Source organism: Mercenaria mercenaria, chromosome 7 (assembly GCF_021730395.1).
Source record: "Mercenaria mercenaria strain notata chromosome 7, MADL_Memer_1, whole genome shotgun sequence".
NCBI lineage: Eukaryota > Metazoa > Mollusca > Bivalvia > Venerida > Veneridae > Mercenaria > Mercenaria mercenaria.
Genome location: NC_069367.1, coordinates 82,597,739 through 82,623,610, shown reverse-complemented (window position 1 = coordinate 82,623,610; position 25,872 = coordinate 82,597,739). Strand labels below are relative to the sequence as shown.

Genomic DNA, 25,872 nt, shown 5'->3' with positions numbered 1-25,872 from the left:
CATTACACCGTTAAAAGATAAACAGTAACCAGTCTGTCCAATAATAAAATGTAATGTTGTTTTTTTACGTTGCTTAACGCAAAAATAGATGACATTGACGTATTAAAAAAAAACAAAACAAAAAAAAAAACATCCGCGCGAAAGTTTCATACGCGGAACTATAGTCGTATTTATGCTGGGAGCCTAACATTCAATAAAATAGAGGGATCATGCACTGACCACAGACGATGAAACTATGAGGCTAAAGGCTTAATTATCACCATTCGGCTACTGATTAATAACTAATTATAGTTTCTTGACATATAAGTCTATGCCCTTGACCCTTGACCTTCTGACCCAGAATAAATAGGGTTATCATTCTAAGTTAAGTTTGACAGCCATAACCTCAAGTTTTCGCCACTTATTGAGCATATTTCCTTTCATATTTTAAGATCCATGTGACATTGACATTTGAACTACGGACCACTCAAAACAATATGGGATATCTTCTCATCGCATGAAATTTTCATAAAAGGTTTGACTGCTGCAGACACAAGTCTTTTCTGATTATTGTCAAAATCAATATTAGTCATAAAGCCACTGTGTGATCTACTATTGACCTGTATAGACAATATCTATATGCATTTTGACTACTTTTGATTTTGACAAACGGACCAGTTGACATATAGAAAACTAAATCTCCTCTTTTTTGGAAAGGGACATAAGTATAGTTATATGTTTGACTGATCATATATCACTCTACGGTGGTATGTTTTGTCAACAAAATCAATTACGCTTTTAAGGTTATTGGATATTTCACGACAATGCGGTGTTTGTCAGAAAAAAATGTAGTTTGCACGCGTCCATAAACAAGTCTTGATTAGCCCTAACGTAAATTTTAATATTGCTGGCAGGCTGACAAAAATATAAACGACTTTATAGCTGGCATGGATCTTTTTGGGAAATTATGCATTAGTAAGTAATGTCCTCCTCAATAACTGTAGCGCTTAATAAAGGGTCCTCTGATTACAGAACGTTAAACTAAACTCATGTGCATAAACTTAAGCATAATAGCAAAATATACGAAAAGGCATGAATATTTGCAAAACTTTAATAACCAGTTCTTTTTTTTACACAGCACTATTAAATTGAAAGAAAATATGTATTAGGTAGTAGAAAAAAAGACAATGTAAAGATATACATTCCAAGCAGTATAATTAGCAGATGCATTTAACACAAACTAAATGGCATTTTGAATTAGAACACCCACTATTGACTAAAAGAGTCCCATCATCTAATTGATTAAAAATTGTAACATTTAGGCATCAAATCTTCTTCCCTGTGGTCTTTTCTTGGGACAGTAACATTTTTTCGTCAAACTGTAATTTTGCCCATCATTGGATTTATAATAGAAACGACACCCGTTGGTAACATGAAGCTCTATACCATCCTCAAAGTCGTCAAGGGTTATGCGTTTAAGAGACCCCTCTTCCTCTAAATCCGTTCTGTCGTCTTGTCTACCACAATTGCATGCGCGAATCAGAACGCATACTGTCATCCCATATCTGTCTAGTCGTATTCCGCGCCTTACTAAATACCGACAACGACGTCCATCTGTATGTTTATGATCTTCATATTGGTTATTTTGTGCAAGTCTAAGCACACGCTTAACTGACACGTTGTTAACATCCGACATTTGAACTATATTAAAGAAGAACCGTTTATTTGAAAACAGGTATGAAAAAGTTTGTTATGTATGTTCAACGTACAGTAGTTTTTTAGAACTAAGAAACGTTTTAGCCTATAGTCTTCTTATATAGAGCAGAAATAGTCATATCTAAAAATGCCAGACGCGACGTGTCTTAATTTTAACCTACCCACGATTGTTTGAATCAGTTGAATAATTCCCGAATTCTATTTATGGCGTGACCTCATCAGTCGACTAGAATTATTGAACCATGTACAAATATATGTATGAATATTTCAATCAAAATATTTACAATTGTATTTTATCAGTTTTTATTATAACAAGTTTATTACAATTATACATTTTTGTTATATTATTATTATACCAGATTTATATAGCGCCCTTTTCATGATCAATTTCACGTTCAAAAGCGCTTTACATAGTTCAAATGCAGCCACACAGGGCGCATAAATTCATCCTCTACTAGTACAGACACAGAGTGATCTGACCATAGGGACAGAGTGAGACAAAGCCCCCACGACAGAGAGATCAGAAATCAGATACAGGCTTGTCCGGCTAACCTAGCCTAGCTCGTTGCGAATAGACAGCCTGGTTCTTTAACGTGCCCTGTGTATAGCGCTGATACACGCAAGGATTGCCTGGGTTCCTGACCAGTACACCTCTAGTTGGGTGGGAACCACTGAAAAGCGTTTCTGAAAATTCCCGAGTAGCTGCCGGGGATCGAACCCCCGACCTCAGGATTGGAAGGCCAGTGTGCTAACCACTGAGCTATCCGTCCACCCGGTCATTCAACTAAAATACCGAGTGCACATTGCAGACAATTCTATTAATATAATTATTTTATGTTTGGACAAAACAATGATACAAAACGAAATGCAGCATTTGTGATAAAACACTTTATTTTTCTATTTTGTTTTTGAACCCTAATATATAAAATCCGCAATAAAGTTCTTCTTAATGGCAAAAACATGATTGAATAAAATGTTCTATTACATATTTGGTTTTGTATCACTGTTTACTATGTAGTTATACGACTAAGCAAAACACAGGTAAAATACTAACATTGGGCTTTGGGTTTCAACAGGTATCGCAGAGGTCGCATATAGAAAATAACTTCCTTTCTCAAATAATGTAGACTTCAACCAAGCGTTTTGATATTTATTCTGATTTTGTGTATTCTATTTGATTGAATCTGTTCATGAGAAAGATATGAAATGTACTACGCAACATTTTAGTACCGGTTAGAAGAAATGTAGTAAAATAAACTATTAAATTACACCATGCTTTCAGGAAAATAATTTGAATTTACATGGCATTGGGAAGAATATGTCACGGTATGGTCATTAATTTTTCCCTGGTATGATTTATATTCCCGGTTTCCTAAATAGTAGAATGTTTTATAGTTTACAACCTATTCAAATAAACATAAGTACGTTAACTTGTTAGGTATTAAGTCACACCGACATGAATATATATCATTGACGACTTTTTAGCTTTAATGTTAGTAGAAACCAAAAGTGTAACCAACCTTTATCACTTGGCCAAGAAGGTCTCACTAACAGAAAACGAAGCAATGAAAATAAAACACAATGTACTCTCAAATAATGTGCAAAAAGGACGTGAACAAAACTTAGGTTAATATAGTTTAATACTTGTAAATGAGAAAAATAAATGAGAACAATAAATTATAATAAAGAATCTTTTTTACATTGCTATATGTGTAGTTTAAGTTTATTAACTTAGAATGTGCAATAACACACACTTCATGTCCAAAAGAACAATTTTCGAGTGTCTTGTCTTTTCTGGCGTTTATTCGTTCTCGTTAAAGATGTTCAAACCTTAGTGTTGCTCTTGGGGTTCTGCAAGAAAACAAAAAGAAAAAAAGAAAAATCAAATCTTAGTAAAATAAAGTAGTTTAACATTCATTCTTCTTAACATATACTACTATAAATAAAGTTACCTCATATACAAATATGTATTTTTAAAATCAAGCGTACCTGCAAGTTTTTGCATAATGGATTAATGTTCCATAGTAAGACCCTTTCGGCAATATTTGCAAGACAGTGACGCTAACGTTTTACTAGGCCCTGTTAGAAATGTTTAAAATCTTCCAAAATTGTTAATTCTAAATCATTGGTTTCTATCAACAATTGAAAATAAAACTGCTTTTAGGTCAGCAAAAATGCAATTTTAATATTTCAATTGAAAGAAGTAAATATACTCACTATTCATAGCACTGCTTGTAACATTTGTCTGCGTCTTTTTACAGTCAAAGCAACAAGCTCTAAGAACATACACAATTTGCCCTTTACGATTGATTTCCGTTTTCTCCCATTTACAATTAGGAGAGAAGTGAATTTCTTTTCCATCTATTTCATCAAATTCCTGATCTCCTTTTAACAACTCTGATCTATCCGTTAATTCTCCACATTTGCAGACTCTAAGAAGCATGTACACATACATCTCTATTACTTTATTACCCTCTTTCCGTTTTACTTTGCCATATCTAGACTCATATTTACAGTCTTTGTTCCAATGTTCTTCTTTCTTTTCTCCTGTTGGTGTGGCTCCAGACACAGTTGAATCAGGCTGGTCCTCATCAGAGCTACCCGAACTGCTACCCTGAGGTCTGTTAACAATGCCTGCCATATGTGTATATGTTTACCATGCGACTGATTGTGTAAGTGTAATCATTGGCTATTCGTATTTACCATATTATTGGACGTTTTCCATGTGTGATCATTTTAAAAGCTTAGTAATATGCCACGTTTAATCTTGAAACATTACCTTTCCAGATGTGTTCATGCGTTTGATTTGATTATCTCAATTCAATGGTCAATGACAGTCTTGTGATTATTTGAAGTTGGTAGTTGAAATACAAAGATATTTTATTCATTACGAGACTTATTGTAGAGAATTGCGATAACGTTTCAATAATATATAATAATAAATTCGTCTGATCTTGTTTTACAGTGATTTGTATTCCTTGTGTTGATTTTTGAAATTCTTTTATGACTTAAATATCCAACAATATTTCTTTGTTTAAAATCAATTAATGTTATGTTATATTCTTGTAAGTGTTTACAATGTGACACTATAATGCTGAAGTAAACAGGTTTAAATCAATCATTTATCTTTAAAGTGGTGTTTAGATACATTGAACTGAAAACATATTTGGTGTTTTAAAATCATTTTAACATGCCTCCATATAACGAATATAATGCTGCATTTTTCTTGTTATTTTTATAAAATATCTTTTTATAAAACTATGCAATTTCATTTCGTATGCCCTATGTGTACTGCCTACCCGTATGTATGCCACCGTTTTGTTTACCACCTGCCGACTGTGGCACGATTACCCTAAATTTGCCGCTTGCTACAGTATTTCATTTATTTCCAAAAATTTAGAGACAAGTGCTATGTTAATGCTTACACATTTCCTTTTGTCTTCCATCTTCCAGTTTGTATGCACAAACATGTTAAAATATTAGGACAATATATAAACACACACAACCAAACTATATTTTTCTCAACAGCCCTGTGCAGATATTATAGAAAACAGAAATCTAAACTGAATATTTTCAACACACAGGTTACCTTCAACAATCCGTAGTTGATAAATTTTCATTTCATTCACTATAACTTTCAACATTATTATGTTAAATCTATTTAATATTTTATTAAAAGAAATCTCTTAACGCTATTTACATGAATTGTAAAATACCATATAAACCAGTTTATTTTCAGATTTATTTAGGACAAAGATATAAACGAAATATTGACACAAAAGACATTATATAAATATTTTTTTATTTATAAGAGGTATGATTATAAATACTTTATAATTGCTACGAGTGATTTAATTCATATTGAAATGTTATATTGTAGCTGTTAGTACAATAGAAGTGTTATGCTCTGTAGCTAGTCTATAATAATATACATTTAGTTTCTACGTAAGCATCAGCAGTCTCCAATTCGTAGTGTGGGTCTTCATCCGCATCCTTTTCTGTGGCCGGAGGAAACACACAAATGAAATTATAAATTTGTATTTAGATTTGTATCATTCTTCATTTTATCTTTTATATTGAAATATATTATTCAAAAAGTACTGTGTAGAGTAGGAATATCTTTATAAAACGATAGTTTCCAGTATTATAACTTTGATAAGTTTTACATAACTTTCATAAATCTGAAGTTTCTTGGTCTGTACGACGCTGTTACTTTACACTGGAGTATGCTATTAACAATTTTTAAAATGTGGAATTGGATCAAATATCATTTAATTTTTCCAATGAAATGTTTCATTGCAACAATTCACATTTGTAGGGTTCATTAAAAATCTTTCGAGTTCTGCCTTAAAACATTTTAATATTTTTATCTGTTCCTTTTCTCCCTTCTCTAAATCTTCATAAATCATGTCGTTGTAAGGTTTCTTGGACCCCTGAAAGCAAGAGAGTAAAATGTATAAAAATCATTGTTTATTCAGTTAACAGACTAATTTCTTACAGTTTTAGTTTGCCTCGTGTATTATCTCTGTTGTTACATTGTACGCTTAATGTCAAACCATCAGTCAATCAAAAACACACTGTACACTTCAAGTCTGATTAATAATGTCGTAAACTGCTGATAAAAAACAATATATTCAAACACTAGTTGTATAACGTATGGTTCAACTTGAGGAAACTAACGATTATAGAAAATAACATTTATACAATATTCGTTTAAACGGGATTTGGTTCTGCAGTAAAGAATGAGTTAAAAATACCATGTAAGTGCTCTTTTTATTTTTTCCCATGTGTATTCATTTGAGATTTGATAAAGATCATATTATGAAAATATAGGACTCTGCAAATGTCACTTGATTTACTATTAAAATGTGTCATATTTAAATAGTATTCAAAGAAATATACTTACTATTCATAGAATGAGCAGAATTATTCGTCAATGGGTGTATACACCCATTGCAGAAAGCACGTAGAACATAGATCTTTTGTCCCCTTTCTTGGATTTTATTTCTCTTCCATTTACAGACTGACGAGTAATGAATTTCCTTTCCATCCATTTCCTGTAGGTCCATGTACCCCTGAGTAAGATATGCCCTGTTTGTATAACGGCTACATTTACATACTCTGATATGCACGTAGACACGTCTGTCATTAATTGTGACATAATGACGCTCGTATTTGCAATGTCTGTCCTCGTGTTCTTCCTTTAGTCCGGTTGGTTGTGTTCCGTAATAAGCTGCATCTGCCTGGTCTTCGTCAGAGCTGCTCGAATTGTTTCCTTGTGGGTAATTCATCATTGTTCAATTATTTATCACGGTTTTACAAGGAATTTATAGGAACGCGTTGTCCTTTTGTGGATTATTATGATTGGTTCACATGACATTATTGTGGTTTCCTTACGGATCTTTCAACACGGTGATTAGCACCTATTTTTAGATTTTGATCAATGTTGTACGACATTCCCACATGTTGATTGTAATCATTAGCTTATCTTAAATCTGTGTTCTAACATGTAATGCTGACAGACACTTGCTTGATAATACGGCTTGAAACATGTTTATTAGGGTTCGTAGATCGTTTTTTTTTGGCTGATAACATTCCTTAATACGTCTTAAATGCATTTTATCAACATCAACTTGAAGTCTTATAAAAAAGCAAAGGTATATATACAACAGAGAAGTCACATTTCGAAAATGCAGCCTCCAAAAACCGCACCCCAGCACGCGGACGTGCATACGACCGATACACAAACTCACACAAAGCAAACACAAGAGGACAAAACGAACAAATTAAGTAACACTGTGGAACACCGCCTAGGAATGGTCAGAAGCTAAAACCGGTTTATGGTGCACCTAACCATACACTTACCCAAACAGGACATTATAAGCCTTCTTTTGGCAATAAGCATCGTCCTTGTGAAGATTGTTTATCAATGTTGTGGTTTTTATCATATACATATACCAATAAACATGAGAACAAATGGTTACATTCAAGATTGCTATTGTCGAAACCTCAGTGACAGGTCAGCAGATTTGCAATTTAATATGAACTGGAGTCTAACGGTTAAAGGCGTATTTTTGTATACAAAGATCAGTGATGCACGTGTTCCAAGTCATATATTTCCTATATTATCTAATATACTATAGACGTGCTGTGTAGATGTGCACGTGTATTAAAACAATTTTGATTTTACAGATATGGAATAGGTAATTATTTTTGAAAGCCAGACAATAAATAAAAGTATATAGTCATAATCATGTATAAAAAACTATGCAAAACTTGACAACACAAATTGATGTTTAACGTAAATGAAGCTTTTGTAAAGGTTTGAAACGATTTTTTTATCAATTCATGTTACCATACAATATTAAAACAAATATGAGTTCTAATTATTAACTTTCAATCTCATACAGTGTCAAATAATCATTTGATAACCCATGAAAGGTCTGGAAGTACAAATCAAAATATATTCTGTTCACTACATCCATAATAACAAAGCAATTCTGCTATTGGGTTTGGTAATGCAGTTTGTCACACTTATTGTTCTTTATTATATGAATCCCGCTAAACGAATTCATCTAGCATACCAAAAATATTGAATATAATTTCAAAGCATATTTTCTGCCTATAGGTAAATGTTGTAATTGAACATTTGTAATCTTTAAAAAGCGCCAATGTAATTGGCCTTAATACGGTCATCCATAAACATCCGTTTTAAAGCGATCAAACACATTATTTGACATGCCGTTATGAGTGGCACAATATCTAATTTTCTGTAATGCCTGAGGATAATACTGCATTTTTGGCATTTCGTGTACACTAGTTGCAGGACCAGAAAAAACGTGGTTGGACTTAAGGTTAATTTTTTTAGGGTTACGAAAAATTGATTAAATCTGATTGCGTAGTGAAACCCATTGACTATATTGACCAGTTATCACTTATCTTTGCAGTCATCAAAAGGAGAACATGACCATTTCGAAAAACGATGTTCACACCGTTGAATAAAAGGTCACACGTATCAGCTCCTTTATCAATATATATACACTTTTGATATGGATATGTCATAAACATGACCTAACAAATCATGTTTTGCACTCAATGAAATATGTTTGAACATTATAATATCCTATCAGCCATGATTGCTATTTTTTTCTTTGAGAATAATTGATACGTTAAATGATGTATCTTCATGTAAAACTAGAATGTGTTTACTTCTCTAAATTTTGTTGTTTTTTGTTTTTTCCTAGCATTAAGAATTGAGATTTAAATGTATAAAATGTTATAACATCCGCAATAATCTAAAATGTGATGTATTTGTCACATGGCACGGTTATTTGACATGACCTCGAAAATTGTAGTGAAAATAATGGGAACTACCGAAATAGTACTAAAGTTAAATTAGATCATCGTTGGGTTTACCTATATAATAACCTTAAACTAAATTTATGACATTTCACACGTGTATCCCACAATACGCTCCAGCAAGTATACATTTCATTACCCAGGTTTCCCATTACCGTGTTGCACAATATTGCTTCATATCATTTGGTTTTTCACCTAAAATTTCCATAAAACTTTGGAGTTTCCACTTGTTTACTGCAACTTTTGATAAGACATTGTTTTGTCGATACATAGTAGCAGTTGGCGGAATTTGATTGGATTAATGTTTTGTGAATTGGGTAGGTCTAGACATGAAATTTTCATCATTAGAAGTTACTTTATCTAAATTCATGTTTAATTTTAGTTACAACATGTTTCCACTGAGTCACTTAATTATAATATGAAAAGGTGAATGTTCTAGATGATTTTTTATCTTTTTATCGTACGTATACCTATTGATGTCTACTGACATGAAAACTTGACGTGCTTTGTTTTGTCCCTGTGTGGGGTAATGGTTTTGTTTAAAAAATCGTTGTAGTACTTCCAGCGGGATTTCCACGCTAAAGTTTGTTGTAACCTGTTTCTGCATGACAAGAAAAGACATGCAGATACAGCTGTACATTTTAATGGGGGTTTGAATGAATTACAAATTCGGTCATGTATAAATAGATAAAACACTCAGATAAAAAGTGGAAAGGTAAACCCAATAATTCATGAAGTGTGGGAAAAAAGTTTTGGCGCTATGCCATGAAACTAGTTATTTTGAAAAAAATTATGACAAATCCTTGTATTGTATAATTTAAATGTATTATTTTATTTGCTATTCAGTAACAAACCATCAAAAAGATTGATATAGTAAATATAAGTTTGATAATTATGCTTTGCTGCAAGTTATTACAAACTGAGTGGTTTTATAATAAACTGGTAAATACATACGGGCGAAATTAGCAGGCTTCAATTATATACAATACGAAGGAATTCTGTAGCTTTGATCTAGCACAACTTTGTCTCAAATCAATTAGTAACCGGCTGACGTAGATAGCTGTATTGATTTTGTGACTGCTTTCAGATGACTGTTAAGGACACTGGTGAAAGCGCTGCATCCAGGCACATGGCAAAAAGACAAAAGACTGACACTGTTGCAAAAGATGTTCAAGACCCTGGTGGGGCGAGATATAACACCCCGTCGGAACTCATGATTGGCGTAATAGGAGCTGCTACACGTACACCAGACATGAATATAGTTGACTTTAGCGATGATACTTCCGGTATTATAGTTTTGTATTAAAAAACCAAACAACCTTATCTCTTTCTAGTTAGAAAACAAAACCAATTGTTGATATGTTATAAATTTACTATTGAATAAACTATTTAAGAAGATCCTTTGGAAGCAAAGCAGTTCACCAAAGCAAATATAATAGCAGTCCGATTCTATTAAGCCTGTTCATGAGAGGCACTAGATGTGCATTAGCCTTATATTATAAGTACTCCATGATTTGATAGGACAGGAAAATATAATAATACTGAGTCAAATTGGGAAATTAATCAATAACAATGCAGAAACACTTGTCAACAATTTATTCATTTTATTGGCATTTGCTTATAAAAATGTTACCACTGTTGGATGTCAAACAACGGCACTTCTTTAAATAACTCTTTTCTTGTAACATCAGAAACTATTTTATCTTCTACTTTTTATGATTTTTAGATATTGAAATAACACCGGGATCAAAGCCTCTTTCTGACTCCGATGTTCCCTCGAGACCTGAAAAAGTAAAAAGGAAAAAACACACGAAAGGAGAACATTCAAAGAAACATCCAAAAGATGATGAAAAGTCTCAGAACAAAGGCGGACAAAGTGACTCTACAAATATCAATGCTAATGCTAAAAGCTGACACAATAATAAATGATGCAATATATCAAATTTTTGTATTGACTATGATCTCATCCAGTGTATTGTATATATTGTACCATAGTGATTTGTCATAAGCTGCTTTAAGTCATTTGCAGACAACATACTGCCCGCATCACAGTACATTATATCTATGCAAATGCGTTAGGATTTACATGTATATGACAGGTTCTCATTTCAAAAATAATAACACTGTTATTATTTTTATTTATAGACTTTGTCAAATATATGTCCAATGCGTTTGCATAATCATAGCGTACTTTAATCAAAATACTAGATTTTCACAGACCGATCATCGAAGAGTATTTTCTAGACGAGTTTTAAATGCTAAAAGAATTGAACCTTTATGTATATATTTTTTGTTAATGCATCTGGCATATTGGTTAAACATTCCAAATCGTTGTCTTATATGTACTTTTTGTGAGTAAAGGGAGACAACACTTATACCTGAAATTGAACTAGTTAGATATTAAGACGGTTGATAAAACTTTTCAATTAAAAAGTTTATGTTTAAGTGTTCATTTTATTTTGCTTTTGAAATATCCTGTACATGTCATTTGAAGAGTTTAGACATGCCTACAGATTATCATATACATGTAACTGAAATTTATGTCAACATGCAAGTTTATTTTCTTTATTCATACATAAGACATATGTACCGATATTTTCTCTTTAATACAGTTAATGCTACAAATGTAATACATTTATTAATATATCAACAGATCATTTTAATAGAAGTTGTTCATTTATTTCTAACTCAACGAAGGGAAAGCAGCATGAGCAGTGAATTATTTGCTAGCATTTGCAACCTTAAATCTTGTTTATTTCTTACAACATTTGTTTGAGTCCTAGTTTTATTTTACATCTGTCATATATAAGATTGTTCGACCAGATTTGAGCATACAGGATATGATTTAATGTTCAGCTTTATTTCAATATTATGAACGTACAACAATAGTTCAAGATAAATCTCTTCTTTTGTATTTATGGTTTTACTTAATGGATGTAACATTGATTTTTAAACGCGCTATATGAAAAAATAGATTTTGTATTGTCAGCAATAATTATACTTCTTTAAGTGTTGGGGGGAAAGTAGGATCAATGTTAAAGGTGTTTTTACATTTTACTCATTATTGTTTCAAAGTTTATCGTTACAGGAATATAGGAATGTTTTATCTATCTGTTGAAAGATACAAAACACACTGAAATTCAAAATCATTTATATATCGGAATCATGCATAATGCCCTAAAGCTTATTGTAGTAGTAAAAGCACGGACTATATCAGTGACGGAAAGATCATTTGACATTACCGGCCATCGAGTGTAGCAGTTCTTGTAGAGCAAAAGATATATCTATATTTTTATATGTTTTCTGTAGCTGAATATTTCATCTTTTTGTTTAATAACATTTTGTGGTTCGTTTATATAAACGTTCATAACAACAGAGATCTGAAAAATATTCAATCGTTCAGTTTTGAGGTTTCAATTGTACACAACTCTATGTTTTAGATATACCATCTGTTTAAAGATTATATGTGATGGGTTGTCTTGATTGTAGATGTGTATTGTCACAAGAAGTAAAGAAACAATTCTACATTTAAAATTATCTTAAATATAGAAATAAATGGAAGGAACGGTGATAATTCAAAAACAAAAGAAAACATTCTATAGTTAAATATTAAACTTACATACATATTTATCTGAACATTTAATAAAGATGTTACTTTTTGACCGGTGTATATAATTAAATTATGAAGAGTTCATATATAAAATATAAGACATAAAATTATGTCAATGACAAAATTTATTTACTAAACATGATGTTGCAATGTAGAGTTTGATTTAAAATGCGTGTCATAGTTATTCTTTGAGGGAAAAGCAATACAAAACAGTATGTAAACTTTTGTTAAGAATTTACATGTGAAGTAAATATATCTGGAAAAATAATTAATGAATATTTTCTTGCTAATTGTATTAAAATATTCAAAGTGTGTAAAGGGAAACAATTCAAACAAAATATATTATACCTTAGATTGCAATAAGACTTAATTGATCAAATATTTATATCGCTCTAAACCAGCTTTGTTTTTTTCTTTTATAGAATAGTTTGTGACACAATGTATATCGACAAAGGGAAATAACACAGAAGCAATTTTGTATACCTAAATATATTGCAAACACTAGTGAAGATTTGTTTTCTATGCTGTAGATTTGATTACACTGTCTGGATGTTTCGCGACAAGTTTGTAAAAAAGGAACGGAAATAATACAATCTGAAACACTTATACGTCATATTTTCGACTTTATTTACAATTATGTATAAATACTGACTAAATATATTGTTATTTCTATATCTAAAGCTCTCTATGACATTATTATGCAAAACACATACCACACAGACAACACAATATAAACCAAATAGCTGTAAACGCTTCAGTAAGTAGATAAGTATTGAGTTACAATCCATACAACTGAAGGTAAACAAAACAGAGAGTTCATGGTTTGTATAATTAGTTAAAAATTTAATGCTTCACTTAGCTCAAGGTTTAAACATTGTAAACATGTGTATGTTTTTTTTTACGATTATTGCTTTAAAAAACTATGATAAGCACTTTAAACATTAACATCATTGTAAATATGATTTTGATTCTTGAATCTTTAAACATATATGCATATGTATACATATTAATTTGTTTCTGGTTAAAGGGAAGCAACACACACTGTAGTTTGCATCCCAGATACCTAGATCTGGTGCATATTGTTATAATCGTATGTATTTTGTATGTGAATTAAATGCTTTCTCTGTATAAGGGTATGATTTAAAATTCAACAAGCGATTGTCTTAATGACCGGAAAAACAGTAGTTATGTATCTGGTTTATCTGTGAGGTGTTGAATTAAATCACGTTTTAACCATAGTCTCATTTTAATCTTGCGATTATCAGCATATATTTTTCAAAATCCGTTTTCAAATTCAGGGTTTTCTTTTCCTTCATAAGAGGGGCCGTTAATAGGCCCCTTGCCCTCAAAATCATTCTTTAAAATCATGCATTTTTCCCCAAAATTGACAACATCAGGTTATTTATTCCCCTTTACCCAAATATCAAGCTATTTTGCAATCAAATCACAGGCCTGGGCCCTTCCCTTTCTGATAAAAAACCCTGATATTAATAACTGCTATTATACCTACTGATATATGCAATGTAATTTTATGTTATTATTTTCCGCTTGTGATTTTATTCATTTCACTCTGTATTATTATGTTTAGGTAGCGCATTGTAAGATGTGGTTATGTTAATAGTAGTGTTTACAAAAGCGCTTTAACGCTGATATTCAAATTACGACTATGTCGTCAGTATTCAGATTTACATACTTTAATGATGTATATGACACATCTAAAATCAATGTTATTTTGTTGTTATTCAAAATTATATGTCGCTTTGTTTACTTAACTTTTGCTTAAGTATGTTTAAATTTCTTCACTGAAAATGAATATCCAACGTTTATGTTATGTACGTGTTTTTCCAGACTAACTTTTATTTCTTTATATGGTTTTATGTCATGTTATCAGACCTGAAAACACTTACAGTTCATAAACATTAGATGTGCCGTACAGATAGAGTAATATTAATAGCGCTATTCTATTTGAAATGTAGTGTTTTTCTTCCCTATCTATCATGACACGAAAATCTTGTAAACTAATCTGCTTAACATCAAAAACTTATACAGGGATAAATATGTAATTATTTTGGTGCTGCTACTTGTTTTCTTTTTTCAGACCAAAATAATAAACACACCATTTTGATAACACCAGACACCAAAAACAAACATGTTTTTATTCAGTTTTGCTTATAATAGTGTAAGAAAATGAAAAAGGTCTAAAAGCATAGCAAAACACAACCTCAACTGCACACATATGAATTGTAGAAAACATTTATTACAAAGACAATGTACGATCTTACATATCTAATATCTTATACATGTGTTTGTATTTGAAGTAAAATCTGATTGTCTTAAACACGGGTATTGGTCTCATTCATGATTAAGATTAATTAAACTTGAGATATGTAATTGTAGATACTCACTCCCAGATAAATATTATGCAATCATTGTAAAATATTTTAACTTCTATTGCTAACATTTACGTTGTAAACGGTCAAAGGGAAGCAACACTGATAAAAATTTGAATACCGTTATTTTTGCAGATGTTGCACATGTATACTAAGAATGTGTTCAATGTGCTTGCGCACGTAGGTGAGTGCAAGCGTTCGTGCGAGTATTTGCGTGCGTAATGCCTGTGTGCGTGCGTGTGTCACATCTATCAGTTGCAAATTTGATTTTCACATTACATACTTTACATAAATTGTTATTGTTTAGCCTATCTTTGTAAATGTTGATTTTTATGCTGAACACTAAAAACGGAATAAGATGTTATTGTTCGATTATTATTTCAGTCTAATTGGGATATATTTCTATTTGATCGGGCTACAGTTTATTTAGATATGTTGGATGTTTTCTGCAAATACAAAATGGATATGAGCAGAAAATGTCCTTTGCCTGGTTTTATTGTTCCCATCGAGTGCAACAGATCTTGTAGAGCTAAATCTAAGCTTATTGTATTTGATGTATCATTTTCAAAAATACTTTTTCTAACTATTTTGCGAAATTATTAGTCGCTTTGTGTTAAGTTATACTCTAGATATGTCCAATAAAGTGAGTAGTCATTTTGACATACGAGTATTTTGTTAGTTCTTGACACATGCATGTAATTCACACATGATTAACCCTGTATAAAATTGTCTTTGTTTTGGTTTTGAAGTATTTATATAATACCATCGCTTTTGCATAATTTACTGCATTTTGCTTTGTTGTATAAATTTATGAATTGTGATAATATATTGATTTTCTGTGAGCCAATTTCTCAATCTATAAATAAAAAGTCTTTTTAAAATATTATGAAGCTTTTGTCTCATTTATGATAATACGACCGTTATACGTATATTAGAAACTTGATGTCGAAACATCAACGTTTCGTTAGGATATGTTGAATGAATGTAAATTATTTAATACTCTCATTTAATAAAAAGGTAATAGTAATACATACATAAATATAAGTAATTTTCATTATCAATATTTGATTATCATAAATTCAATTATTAAATAAAAGCAATAATTATAATGGTTATGTGTAAGTATATACCTATGATCTAAGCGCTGTCACAGATCTCACTTTTCCAGTTAGTTTATAAAGCATAATGCTTTACCGAAGTAAGAGTATGTATCATTTTGAAAGTTTTCATAGGTCTTACAATTTGCCTTTGTTTAAAATGACAAGGTAAACAGGAGTATTTAGCCTTTGTGTTCTTCACGACTTTAATGAACGATTCAAGAAACAAATTCGAAACTATTGGAGACATACACCCCCCAGAACAGACGGAGATTAAGTTTAGGCATAGACATGTCATGGTAGCGTAGCCAAGTTGTTTTAAATTGAAAGTCTGGTTCTTGAAAGAATTGGGTTTGCTTCTGGTAGACAATACTATATGTGTGAAATAACATTAAATTTTAGAACGCTGAGCACACTGCTCTCTAATAGACCATGAAACCTCGCTATTTTTTCTTTGTACATACGTTAAAACCGAGGTTATGCTAAATGACTTAACAACATAATAATTGCTTGTGTTATCATTATTCCTTTCCTTCTTCTTATGTACACGACTTGTAATTCATTTTGGTCTTAAATTCATTTTTTCATTCATGCCTCTTGGTCAAACATGTACCACTTATTTGAAATCTATAGAGCAACCTCAATTTACACTCACTTACAGCTGGTGTTGTTTACAAATATTCTCACTCCATATATACATGTGTATATGTAAGCGTCATAAGTGCCGGAATAACTGTTAAGCGAATCGACGCGGGTTAAACTTCAGCTTCAGACTAAACACAAATGATACGGCGATGAAATGTAATACTAACTTCTTATTAGAGGTGACATAGTGATTGTTTAACAGATCACATGCTTAAATAGATAAGACATAATGAAAATAAGTCTGGGCAGATCAGTGATTTTGCTTGTTCTGTGGAGGCTAGCATTACATTTTGTTAGATGATCTGTACTTTAGACAGCCATTCATTGCCCAAAATGCTGCAAAGTATTGTGTAAGTTAAGTTGCAGTATATCTCCATATCTTTCAATGACGTTTGACTAAGAAGGAAAAACCGTTCTTTATTTATTAAACGAAACAGTGACAATAGCACCATAAAAGCCATTTCCTTCTTTTGCTATTTTCGTTCACTAGATTTTTCAGTGTAATATATAATAATGATTGACGCTTAATAATTATCAACTGTTTTCTGAAGCAAACGTTGACGCTTTGAATAAGGTTGCGCCAGTGGTCTTTGTATCGAAGTGTCACTGTATACGTACATGCAATAAATTGCAAATCTTTAAAAGCCATGTATTTTGCATATTTTCTGAATACAGATTATTGCAACCGACATACTTGTTTAGACATATTTTATGTTGACTTCCTTGTTAAGATAGCGGAAGAAAAATAAACTGGGAAAAAATATAAGAAAAGGAACAATTCCGTACCAAAGACTTTAAAGGTCATTGATTGTCGATTTTTGAAAAAGTATGGTACTTACGACTATATATATATGTCTATAACAAACACTCTTATCTACAAAGCCGTAAATTACAAACATATCGTGTGACCCTACAATATTACAAAACACGTTGATTTATTTATGTTTTGTGTTGGTTACAGCGCATGCGCGTATGAAATGTGCGTAACAAGCACAAATACTACTTGCTTAGTAGTGGGAACCTAAATGTCTGGATATGCTTTTCACTGAGGTAAGGTTTTCTAGCTATTTTTAGTACTTAGGGAACCCCAATGTCCTGTATAGTAACGGTTAGAGCAGAGGTCATGCCACGTTGGCAAATTTAAAGGCTGTCCGTTTAAACACTGGCATTGATTGCTCTACATTAAATGAAATATGAAAATAGATCGTTTAAATGGAGAATATGATATTTTGCACAACAATAGTTCCCTTTTTATCGTAAAAAAATCTTATGTATGAAATTCTAAGTTTATTTCGGGCAATGTACATGTAGATATATGAACTGATTAAAGAAACACACAAATGTAATATCAGACAAATACATTTTCAACTAGATAGAGAAATTATATGACGTTCATAAGTATGATTTATATTTTAAGTCATGTTAAAAACAAACTGTCAAATTAGGACGCAATTAAATTAAAATAAAATAATGTCATTGAATATTCTAAAATTGTGTAGAAAAGAAGTATGAGTGACATGCAATCCATTTTTACGTGTTTAATTGATGTAACAGCTATATAATATAACATTTTACACTAAATGTTATCGTGATCAGGCAAAGGGAGATTATCTTATGCTACATACTTTTATCGATATTTATTCTAAAACCATTTTCCTATATATTTGACTTGTATCATGTTGTTCCATTGTTATACATGTCATTCAGTATGTAATTTAGTATGTCATATAGATATGCCTGAGACACAATCAGTGAAAAACTTATCATATACCGCCATTTTATATATAAAGCACAATTCCTTCATTGTAAACGTAACGGTACAATATGAAACAAATGATGACTCGTGTCAAACCGCTGTAATTTGTTTGTAATCAAAAATGTCGAGTTGCGTCTTAACAACAAAAATACATATTTTGGTAATGATTTCAGTAACCGCCCTGTTAGCAAGATAAACTATCAATTGCGGGTTCACGAGTTCGACCCCCTTGTGCGGCGTATATGACAATTTCTGAAAAAAGAAACATTTATAAATCGAATGTGGACTCGTGAGAAAAAATCAACGGCTACTAAAATAGTATTACGTCAAAGAGATATTTTCATTATTATTTCAGCAAAGTAAGGAGCACAAAAACATTTGAAGATCTAGTAAGACAAATCGAAGTGTATTTCAAAGGAAATGTATATGGCAAAATGCATGTCGCTGTAGAAAATCTATGTAGTTTTTTTAATGTTAAAACCAGCTGCAAAACCAACAAAAGACTGAGTAGAAATGGCATCTATATCAGCAAAGCAGAATAATGAGTAATATAAGAAATTGTATTAGCTTGTTCTGCTTGTTACAACACAAATTGAAATTTACAATCGTTGAGATACAAACAGCTTATAACAGGATTCAAACATATTGCGGACAAAGTCTCTCGTTTATAGAGTTCATATGAGTCTACTTTTCTTATATAGTATACATTATACTTGCTTTTTAAAATGTACATTTGCAAGAAGTACTGTTCACATTTAATAGAATAGTTAACACCAAATTCTCTTTAACAGTTTCCGTTATGAATTATTTCAACGATCCAATTTTCCCTAGGTCAGCTTTCCACTATTTTCGTTTAGGTTTGATGTTATGAAGCGTAACAGCTACTGAAGTTGCTTGTAACATATATCATGCAACACATTGCCAAACAATTTAATCCTGTAAATATCTGAATGTAAGGTTTGCATTTAATCTTTCTAAATAAATTTACTCTCGTCTGCTATACGGTTTTCGTCGCGGGTAGTATCTTTTCCTGCGTTTGATCAGCATCCAGCCAAAGATTTGCCCTTCTTCGTCGTCTTACTCTTCTTGTTTTATTTACATCACTCATATTTGATACTTTTAAAAGACTTTCTGCGGACTTCTAAGCCTATTTTTGTTTGACAATTTGTAGACAGTACTTATAACTAATTGTCTTTGATTAACGTCAGTTGTGTTTTCAGCTGGTAATTGTACAGTATTTTCAGCTGGTAATATATGGAATGATAACATTAAATTAATTCTGATAAAATGGTATCAGGATATTTATTTTGGTACAGTCTTAAAATAGAAATGACTTAATAAGAAAAACTACGAAATGATTTATTCGTTTTATATGATGTTAATACGTGTATGTGAGCGACATATATACAGTTATACGTTGTAATAAAACCAACGAATCGTTTTCATTCTTTATTTTTCATAGGAGTAAGTAGGGTCGTAGGCATATGTTGAAAAGGCATATTAAGCTCATGGTACAGCTAGTCATGAGGTTATGAGTTTATTTTTATTTTTTTGCTTCAAATCATAACTGAGAAATATTTGTGTATGGTTTCCCGGTTTGGTTTTCCTATTCCTGTGATTTCATATTTTACCCATCCTTCTTATCACCATTATGAATACAACAAATCTATTGCGTTGTAGATTTACGGTTTTACATCGATTTTAGTAATTTAAAGGTGCGCATGTTTCTTTCAAAATGATTTTTGTCAACATAGTATTAGAAATGAAAACACACATGGGCGAAAATGCTACTGGAGACATAATTCCATTTTTTCTTAAATGTATTGACCTTCTACAAATGTAACTATTATGCTGTAATTTTATAATATGACAATGATAAACCATTCGTTGTAGTTGAAAACACTTTTAGGCATAGGAAATGCGAGAAGCACACTTCAAATAAATACCTTATAATTTCAGATGCATACGCATCCATGTGCACATATGTAGATAACAGATGATTTAAGTAAACATCTTTTATCTTCTAAACAAATCTAATTGTCAAAAATGCATCATGTACAGTAAGGAAAATCAATAGATTTAACTATTTACTGGTCTATAGAAGATGTCAAAACGATTAACTGCGGCAACATCATCATTATCAAGAAATGATTATTAACAAAATTTTTATTTAATCTTAGATGTGCCTTCCTGTTTTCACAGAATATACATTTATAATATGAAATCATTTATAATATGAAGCAATACTATAAGCAAATTACATACATATAATTTTACATGTTGTTATTATTTTGCAGACTTGAACTAATTATGACCACCAGAATTGTTTTAAAATCTTTAGCTGAAAAATCATTGTTTCATTTCCATAGTTATGATACGTTTTCTCCCAGAAAAAATAGCTCTGTTTTTTGGTTACAGCTTCTGCAAAGTATCCGATTTTGTTGTTGCCGGGTGATACAGGTGTTACGTTGCTGGTGCTTTTTCAGGTTTCTGTAATTTATTATATCTGATTTAATATGATCCAGAATCAACATGAGTATCGTATAACAGTGAAAACAATGTGTTAGAAGGAGGAAACTAATGATTAAGGGAGCTAGATTATCTAGCACCCTGCACCGTGTAATGGACTGCAAACGTTCTTTTCTAGTTTAAGAAAGTAATGTCCATAGAATATAATAAAAAGCCTCATATCAACTATTAATATCATTAAAACAGGATTCTGTCAGGATTCAACAGCTTACTTCCAAGCCAAGAATTCTTAAATTCGAATGTGCTTCAGTATTTCACATTAATTTCACATATGAAATCAAATCATTTGGTTTTATACACTCTTTGTACATACAAGTATACTTACAACGTCTGTCCACGGGTTTGCATTGGTACAATGACAAACAACAACCTGTCTGCAATAGACGCCAGTAATAAGATAGAATGTGAGGATATGACACCAAAAGCTCGTATGAACTGAATGAGTATATTTAGTAAATCCATTGCAGTAACAAGTTATTTCGAATATTTTTTCGCCGCATTTCCTTTTACTAATTCTATATAACATTCTTTTTGATGAGTAACTCCATCTAACACATTCATCATAATGAATGAACTTTTGTTTTATGTTGCTAAAGAACTTGTATAGTAGAAGTATGTGAATTAAAACACCAAAGAACCTTTAAGTTATATACCAAGAAATTTGATTAAGGCGTGAACATTGAAATGTCCAATCGTTTTTCGTTGTCATATAAACATTTCTAAATATAGGATAATGTTTTTAACTGCATTAGAAGTTAGATGATATGTGCAGGTTTGGCAAATAATGGAAGTGAACTGACATAAGCTGCTACTACCTGTGAGGCAGAGTAAGTTTTGACCTTTCACTTTGTCGCGTTAGAAGTAAGGTAACGTGTGATTTTATCATACGATTTTCTAATATACAGCATGTGTTTTCTGTCTTAAATTTTGCTTGTTTATAATTTTTAATGTCCGTGTCTTAATCAGATATTTCTGGGTTAAACTTGTATTTTACAACCACATTTAATAGAAAATGCAATATTGATATCAGTAGTTATATATATGATGGTGCGAGCCCGATTTTGACCCAAATTAATTTTAACCCTTGACCTAAACCGACCAATGCTGACCAATTTCAACAAATTTAAAACAAATTTTAACAAATTATTGTTAAAACCTATAGTAAAATATGATTAAACACTTCTACCAAATATTTGCCAAAATCCTGCCAAGTGGCAGCAATGTGGCAGTCGCTGCCAACTTGACAAACTTTTGGCAGAACGTTGGCAAACACAAATTCAACCAATCAAAAGCCTGCCATTTTTCTGCCAAGTGGCAGCAATGTGACAATGTCTGCCAACTTGGCAAACTTTTGGCAAACTTTTGGCAGATTATTTTTATTGATAAAATGTAAAGGTATTTGATTTTATTTTCAATTAGTAAGTATATTATTAGGGTACACATAGTAATTAAAACTTTAATTAAACTTTTAATCCAAAAGTCTGTTTCCATCATAAGATACAGGTTCATCCGATATGTAGAATCTAATGTAACTACCCATCAAAAGCATAAATGTTACTTCTGTAGATGCTGAATCCTCATAAGGATGAATATCAAACATTGTTCCTTGTTTTAGATAAACTTTAATTTTTTTCTTATACATAGATATTAACTTATCAGTGTCAAAGTCCTCAGCTGCCTCAGCTGTTATATTTACATTATCAAATATATCAAAATATAAAACATCATCCTGAGGTCTATAATTCCGCCACCTAAATATAAAATGTGATATTGGGCTTTTAGTCGGTTTATCCGGTTCACCTAAAGAGCTCGTACCCTTTAATAAAATCTTAATATCTATTATATAAGTTCCGGTTTTTCTGACTATAAACACACCACTCAAAAGCATATCTAGTACATCTATTTTATATTTTTGGTCTATGAGTATAAAATCTTTATAATCTACGATAATTCCAGGTCTTACTTCAAATTCATTTAAATAATTTAAACCAGCCATATTTTCATATGTTGAATGTATCCAGGCACCACGACGGTCAAAATACTTTTTCATTTGTATGTAATCAAAGTATGATTATAATAGTATTCAAAGAGAAACACTTCATGTCTCACTTCCTCTACCCTTTTTTCTATTTTCCTGTCTTTCTTTTTAAGTTTAAGAATTATTTCAGCTAAATCATCAAGTCGTTTTGTTGTAGCAACTTTAGAAGCAGATAAACTATCAACAGTATTTTTTGTTCTAGCTAATTGTGTTTCTTGTTTTAAGAAAGCATCTTTTACTTCTATAATTTTTTCCCAATTATTAGAAATTTTTTCATCATTAGTAGCAATTTCTTCGACATTAGCGGTTATTGCTTTAGTATTAGCAGTAATTACTTTGGTATTAGCAGTGATTGATTCTCCTTGTTTAGCTGATATTTTAACTGCAGAGTTAAGATCATTTATTATTTTTTAATTTTATCATTAAATTCATTAATATCTTTTTGTAATAAACCTTTAAGTTTACTTAACTCTTCGTACTTTATATTGTGACGTGCATCAACATTATTAATCAGGTCTACAAGTTGTTTCTTCAAATTTTCTAGCTGATTATTAACTGTGTTAATTGCTTCAGTATTAGCAGTAATTAACTCTCCTTGTTTAACTGATTTTTCAACTACAAAGTTCATTTTTATGTTCTTCAACTTTAGCATTAAGCTGCGTCATATCTTCTTGTAATTTTTTTGTAATATTACTTAAGTCTGCATACTTTAAATTATGACGGTTGTCAACAATACTAATCCAATTTCGAATTTGTTTTTTAAAGTCATCTATTTTAGAATTGAGCTCTTTTTTAAAATCCTCTAATGCTGTATCATGATCATCACCTCTTTGTGAAGCTGCCTTTTCCAATTCAGATTTATATTCTGCAAGTTTATTTGAAATTAATTCTAATAAATCTTTATGCTTATTTTCAGTTTCAGTATTTAGTTTATTTATTTCTGTTCTGATTTCTAACTGATACATATTTTGTAACTTTTTCTCAGCTTCAATAATCTTGTCTTTTAGTTCTTCATGTTTAATCATACTATCTTTTAATTCTTGAATTTGGGTGAATAAAATGTTTAAATTAACTCGAAATACTTGTTTTATGTTATCATCTGTCAAATCTGATTTCTCTTCAAGTTCTTTAATAGAATCAACCACAGCTTTCATTTCTTCTTCAATTTTACCTTGTAATTCAACTATTAATAATGAATTCTTTTTAAAATCTTTTGTTAATTCTTCAATATTCTTTACTTCTGCTTCTAGTGTTTGTTTTATACTTTTGACATCTTCAAGTTTATAGTTATCTATTACACTTTGAACTTTTTTAAACATAAATCGTCTTGAAACTACATCGGTGGATCTGGATTTCCTAGGTTGATTATTTTATTACCTCCCATATCTAATGCTCTGTTCATTGTGTTATCAAGTTCCTTATTTCTGTGAAGATATGATTCCATGTCCTTTCTAAGCTTTTTGTATTGTTTTTTAGTAGCATAATCACTTAAATCAATATCAAATTTAACTTTACTTATACTTTCAGATTCATTTATTTGTTTTACATCATTAAAAACTCCCATTATATATTACCAGTAAAGTTTTTTCTTAAAAACTTCCTTGGTTTGTCAATATATAAGAAATCATATTTTTGATTTGTTGCATTAGCAAAAGAATCACGATCTATATTTTGTTCATTACAAATCATATCATTTTCTCGTTTACCTGGACTTTCAAACAAAATATAATGTGAACAGTTAATTCGAATATCTTTTGGTGTTTTATAGTAAGACTGACTTAAATAAATAACACAACAGTTTTTGTGACGTCCTTGAATAAAGTATTTTGTTATTTCATTTTGAACTTTTTTATCTTCACATACAAAATCATCAAATATAACTACTTTTTGTTTTTCTGATTCAAGATTCTCACAAGGTTCAATTTGGTTGGGATCAGCTGAATATTCAAGTATTTCATTTGGATCTACTTTAATTTTTTTTGCAATTTGACTTAAGTTGTTAATTAAATCTTGATATTTAGATTGTTCTAGGTTTTTAGCATACAAGTATAATTTATCATAATATATAAGAGGTTTTCGAAGTATATGCATTAATGTATTTGTTTTTCCAGATCCAGAAGATCCACATATTAACATTCTAAAACATGAATCTGGCATAAAAGGATAAAATTGTGTAAAGTTATTGGATTTATCACTTTTTGTATCATAATTTGGAATTTCCATTTATATAATATTACATTATTTTACATTATTTTACATTATTTTACAATATCTTACATTATCTTACATTATTATATAAATGCAATCAAAACTTAATGAAATAAGAATAAGAAAAAAATTAGTCGGGCAAAAGATGAGAGATCTTAGAGAAGAAATAATGAGAGAAAAAATAAGAAAAGCTACAAATCGGGATATGTACACTGAAATTTATAAGCCAATTACTGAAAAAATAGAAAGTCAAAAAGAACAATTATCAAGTCAGTTAAAAACATTACCTGAAATAAAACAACAATTAGCGTTATTAGGTGATGAAATGAAAGACATACAAACATATCAGGGTTTACCACAGCTATTCCAAGAACCAATACGATTATTACCGCCGGAAGATCATATGGGTTTGGATGATGAAGATGATAAGTTTGAAGACACTAGAGAATTTCCTGAAGAATTAGCAGAAGAATTTGAGGCAAATTTAGATATAAATATTGATAAAGATGTATTATCAGATTGGAATTTACCTGTATTATCAGAGT

At 30.9% G+C, this 25,872-nt stretch overlaps 1 protein-coding gene and 3 long non-coding RNA genes across 10 annotated transcripts in view; 2 read left to right on the top strand and 2 right to left on the bottom strand.

The window, feature by feature from the left end:
• The window catches only part of LOC123553776 (uncharacterized), a 78,197-nt gene extending 62,257 nt beyond the window's left edge, over positions 1 to 15,940 (top strand). For 6 of the 7 annotated variants that reach the window (XR_006686853.2, XR_006686849.2, XR_006686865.2 and 3 more), the window contains 2 exons: positions 10,142 to 10,340; positions 10,781 to 15,940. This is a non-coding gene — a long non-coding RNA (uncharacterized LOC123553776). Of the gene's footprint in view, positions 1 to 9,218; positions 9,372 to 10,141; positions 10,341 to 10,780 lie in introns of those variants that run through there. The other variant, XR_006686848.2, reaches the window with a different exon arrangement.
• On the bottom strand, positions 1,077 to 5,340 carry LOC123553774 (uncharacterized). The gene is made up of 2 exons (XM_045343420.2): positions 3,913 to 5,340; positions 1,077 to 3,546 (listed from the first exon to the last, which is right to left on the bottom strand). The coding sequence occupies exons 1-2, from the start codon at positions 4,334 to 4,336 to the stop codon at positions 3,527 to 3,529; spliced, it is 444 nt and encodes a 147-aa protein (XP_045199355.2). The 5' UTR covers positions 4,337 to 5,340; the 3' UTR covers positions 1,077 to 3,526.
• On the bottom strand, positions 14,582 to 22,259 carry LOC123553780 (uncharacterized). Its single transcript, XR_006686875.2, has 2 exons — positions 21,407 to 22,259; positions 14,582 to 21,042 (listed from the first exon to the last, which is right to left on the bottom strand). It is a non-coding gene; the product is annotated as an uncharacterized LOC123553780 (long non-coding RNA).
• Positions 17,692 to 25,872, top strand: part of LOC128558700 (uncharacterized) — a 33,394-nt gene continuing 25,213 nt past the window's right edge. Inside the window, exon 1 of the long non-coding RNA XR_008371864.1 lies at positions 17,692 to 17,846. This is a non-coding gene — a long non-coding RNA (uncharacterized LOC128558700). The remainder of the gene's footprint in view (positions 17,847 to 25,872) is intronic.

Coding starts and splice junctions, on each gene's coding strand:
- LOC123553774 (XM_045343420.2), bottom strand. CDS start 4,336: ATGGCAGGCATTGTTAACAGACCTCAGGGTAGCAGTTCGGGTAGCTCT. Junction 3,547..3,912: donor TACAAGCAGTGCTATGAATA/GTGAGTATATTT, acceptor GTTTTCTTGCAG/AACCCCAAGAGCAACACTAA.